General features: G+C 26.3%; 1 protein-coding gene across 3 annotated transcripts in view; it reads right to left on the reverse strand.

Moving 5' to 3' along the window:
* zgc:158766 (uncharacterized protein LOC100009641 homolog) overlaps positions 1-5,000 on the reverse strand; it is a 103,713-nt gene that overhangs the window by 47,812 nt on the left and 50,901 nt on the right. For all 3 annotated transcript variants that reach the window (XM_056474993.1, XM_056474992.1, XM_056474991.1), the window contains exons 11-13: positions 4,630-4,772; positions 3,410-3,548; positions 298-420 (exon numbers count right to left, since the gene is read on the reverse strand). In XM_056474993.1, the coding sequence (XP_056330968.1) occupies positions 298-420; positions 3,410-3,548; positions 4,630-4,772 (405 nt within the window). The remainder of the gene's footprint in view (positions 1-297; positions 421-3,409; positions 3,549-4,629; positions 4,773-5,000) is intronic.

Here is a 5,000-nt window from a genome sequence, read left to right on the forward strand (position 1 = left end):
GCAAATAAAAAACTTTTATAAAGACCTACAGTTTAGAGTATAAACAAAGTATTACAAAGTATAAAAATATAGCTTTCTAAACAAACAAACAAACAAACAAACAAACAAACAAAAGGCTGACATTAAATTGGAATTGACAATCTCGAAACCATCCTCATTATTCTCCAACTCCTCTCAGATGGTATGGGTTAGGGCAAGATCCAAGGTTACCATTGGCCAACTTTAACCTGTGGGCCCTAGCTTGGGCATATCTAGTCTAAACACTAACTCTTTCAGCGTGATTTCCTGAAGACTTACGCGGGCCTCCTGCATGAAGAGCTCCAGACTCTTGCTCATGTCCTGAATGGAGCTCAAAGAGAGAGAGAACGAGTCCAGAGGAGCTAAATGTCTCTCGCTCTCCACATAAAACCAGCGCTTCACCTGAACACAGAAAACACACAAACAAACATCAGCACTCGCTTTTCTCTTCATTTCAACCAACACAAATAAATAATGATAACCCTGCAGTAACGACAATCAAACCATGATGTGTTACATCTAGGTTTATTTGTGTCATATACACTGTTATTATTGTCATATTTACATTTACATTTAGTCATTTAGCAGATGCTTTTATCCAAAGCGACTTACAAATGAGGACAAGGAAGCAATTTACACAACTATAAGAGCAGCAGTGAACAAGTGCTATAGACAAGTTTCAGGTGTGTAAAGTCTAAGAAGCAAAGCATTAGTAAAAATGTATATATTTTTTTGAGAGAGTACAGTTAGTGGTATAGCCGGAGAGGCAGATAAGATTAGGAGGGAAAGTGGAGACTAAACAGTTGAGTTTGTAGTCGTTTCTTGAAGACAGCAAGTGACTCGGCTGTTCTGATGTAGTTAGGGAGTTCATTCCACCAACTGGGCAGATTGAATGTGAGAGTTCGGGAAAGTGATTTTTTCCCTCTTAGGGATGGAACAACGAGGCGACGTTCATTCACAGAACGCAAGTTTCTGGAGGGCACATATATCTGCAGAAGTGAGAGCAGATAAGAAGGAGCAAAGCCAGAGGTCGCTTTGTAAGCAAACGTCAGAGCTTTGAATTTGATGCGGGCAGCAACTGGCAGCCAGTGCAAACGGGTGAGTAGCGGAGTGACATGTGCTCTTTTGGGTTCATCAAAGACCACTCGTGCTGCTGCGTTCTGAAGCAGCTGAAGAGGTTTGATAGAGTTAGCTGGAAGCCCGGCTAGTAGAGAGTTGCAAAATTACATTACATTACAATATTGTCATATTTACTGCATAACGTGAATACAGAATTACAGTATTGAATGGTTTAATTTTTCTATTTCCATTTTATTTTCTGTAATTGTTTTTGTTGCATTTTTATTTAGTTTTATTAGTTTGGTGTATTTATTTTAGTCATTTTAATACTTTCCCATAAACTAAATGAGTCAAATCAAATAAATTTCACCTTGGCAACTAGCTGAAAATAAAATTAAGAACATTTTTGTGACAGTCTTTCTAATCCATTTTTAATACATATATAATAATAACTGATAACAATCTTGTGGCAAAAATAAAAAACACATTTACATTCATAAATAATAATATATGGCCCTTCTAATCTTTTAGCGAGTTAACCGCCTGTCATTAGTAGTTGTGGGAATGGCGTAATATTATTGAGCTATGTATATGGTTGAGTTTCCTGATCAGAAATAGAGATAAATAAAACACAAAGCCAACAGCGGTTTGATTTTATAATACACAATATCTTATAAGCCGTTTTGAACAATGTTCAGACATGCCTGTGAAAAAATATATACTTACAAAAGCAATGCTGCTGACAAACATGGCTAAAAGGTCTACTACTTATATTATATTTCATTTCGTTATTGATTGTAATAATTGATAATTATTACGTACATAATTATTGTTTACATTTTTATATGCATTATTTTATTTTATTTTTAATGTATGTGCCTTTAATTATATTATAATTTATTAAATATTTTCTATTTTATTATTATTCATTTTTTTTGCATTATTTATTTAAGTTTTTATTTATGAATTTTTATTTGCATTAGTTTACTTTATTTTAATGCATGTGCGTTTAATTAAATTATATTTTATTAATTAACTATTTATTTATTTATTATTATTTATTTTATGCATTATTTATTTTTTATTTAGTAATATTTTATATGCATTATTTTATTTTATTTTAATGCATGTGCTTTTAATTATAGTATATTTTATTATATTTTTATGCATTATTTTGTTTTATTTTAATGCATGTGCTTTTAATTATATTATATTATATTATTATTTTTATTATTATTATTTATTTTATATGCATTATTTATTTTTTATTTAGTAATATTTTATATGCATTATTTTATTTTATTTTATTTTATTTTAATGCATGTGCTTTTAATTATAGTTTATTTGATTATATTTTTATAAATTACTTTATTTTACTTTAATGCATGTGCTTTTAATTATATTAGATTTTATTTAATTTTTTATTATTATTATTATTTATTTTATATGCATTCTTTATTTTTTATTTAGTAATATTTTATATGCATTGTTTTATTTTATTTTTAATGCATGTGCTTTTAATTAAATTGTATTTAATTATACATTTTTTGTCCTATTATTATTTATTTTTATATGCAAAATTTATTTACTTTTTTTATATTTATTAATTTTTATATCCATTATTTTATTTTATTTTATTTTTTTAATGCATGTGCTTTTACTTATATAATATTCTATTAATAACTTTTTATTTTTTTATTGTTCCTTTATATGCATTATTTTATTTACTTTTTATCATTTATTAATATTTTATTTGCATTATTTTATTTTATTTTAATGCATATGCTTTTAACTGTTACATTTTATTAATTATTTTTTATTTTATTATTATATGCATTATTTACGTTTTTATTATTTATTAGTTTTAATATGCATTATTTTATTTTATTTTTAATGCATGTGCTTTTGCACTGACTTATATCAACTTCCCAATTAATTTGATCAGCTTAAACATATTATTTTTAAATTTGTATTATTTTATTATTTTATTGTTATTTATATGTATTTTTTTCTTTTCTTTTATTATTATTTACCTTTATAGTTATTCTTTTAAAATAAATTTGTATTTCATTTTATTTTATTTTTAATGCATGTGCTTTTGACTTTACTTTCTATTAAATTTGATTATTTCAAATATACTAAATAAACTGACTGAATAAACACCATAAAATACGATTATTTTAATAAAATAACAAGAAAATGCAAAAAACAGGATCATTTTAAATTAAGATAAGACATATAAAACATAAATAATCAGATAAAAATGTTTATTTTGAATGTTTTTCCACATTGAATGTATTTTTGCAGTGTGTGTAGTGGTGTAATTTCCCACCTCCTCCTGTTTTTCCTGTATTGTGCGCAGCTCCAGGAGGGTCTCCAGATTCTGCAGGGATTTATTAGACAGAATCACCAGTTTATGAACCTCTTCATCCATCTGATTATACAACGCGCTGACCAGATCCACAGCATCTCTATACAAAACACACAACATCAGGTTTCAAATACACAACCACACAGCCAAACAACACATATAATACATCAGTGATTTATTTCCACTCTTTCATGAACAGCAATGGCTTTTAATGACTTTTTACATTTTAAATACTGTAATTCACACCCCAGCATGAACTTATCTTTTACTTACACTTAATATTTGCACAAAAAATGTGCAAGTACACTGCAAAGATAGATTTTCTTACTAGATTTTCTTACTTGAATTTTTCTATTCCAAATATCCAAATTTAATTTAATTTAATTTAATTTAATTTAATTTAATTTAATTTAATTTAATTTAGTTTAATTTAATTTAATTTAATTTAATTTAATTTAATTTAATTTAATTTAATTTAATTTAATTTAATTTAATTTAAATTTAATTTAATTTTAAATGGGTTAAAGTGTAAACTTATTTATTTTAATTTATTGTTATTAAATTTCAAATTCAATTCAACTGAATTTTATTTAGTTTTTAATTAATTTAATTAAATTTTAACTTGGATAAAATGTAAACTTATTTATTTAATTAAATTCAATAAATTTTTACTCAATTTTAAATTCAATTCAATTTAATATAATTTAGTTTTTAAATATTTTAGTTTAGCTTAATTTTAACTTGGTTAAAATGACAACTTATTTATTTAATTTAAACTAAACTTAATTTTATTTTATTAAGTTTTTAATTAAATTAGTTTAAATTTAATTAAATTTTAAATAACTTGGATAAAATGTAAACTTATTTCTTTAATTTAATTTATTTTTATAAAATTTAATTACATTTAATTTAGTTTAACTTAATTTTAAATTTAATAAACTGCAAAAAACTGCTATTTATAATTGTGGCGACCACTAATAAAGTTGGCAATAAGCCAAAAGCAGGTGAGTGAGAGTGAGTTATTTTATTGTTTATTACTTGTTTCTACATTTTATTACTCGTTTTATATATTAGTATTTCTAAAATAACATAGTACTAATTAAAAAAAGCATGCCTGCATTAAAATGATCCTGAAAGGACGATACAGCATTTAAAAGCCTTCATATGTCTGACATGTGCACCTGTAGCTGTGGTTTTCACACATCTCCTCTTTCCTGAGGCGGGCCAGAAACGTTCCTCCCTCCAGCCTCAGCCGGTTCAGTTCAGTGTCGTCCAGAATATTCTTCATCAGGCTTTTCTGCTGACCTATGACCTCCGACACCTCCTACAGCGGGACCACAAAAGGGGTTTTAACAGCTGTTTTAAAAGATTTATCTGAAGTAAAGTTCGGTTTTAGCTATCAGAAAGAGAGACTGTAACAGAGACGAGGCAACAGAGACATGCATATTCATATTCACAGGGGAAAGTACGGTAGTTCAAGATATAAATCACTCAGTTGTGTTTTCAAATTTTAACAAAATAAAAATGTTAAAAAAGAAAAATATACACACAA

The sequence above is a fragment of the Danio aesculapii genome, chromosome 16 (genome assembly GCF_903798145.1).
Source record: "Danio aesculapii chromosome 16, fDanAes4.1, whole genome shotgun sequence".
NCBI lineage: Eukaryota > Metazoa > Chordata > Actinopteri > Cypriniformes > Danionidae > Danio > Danio aesculapii.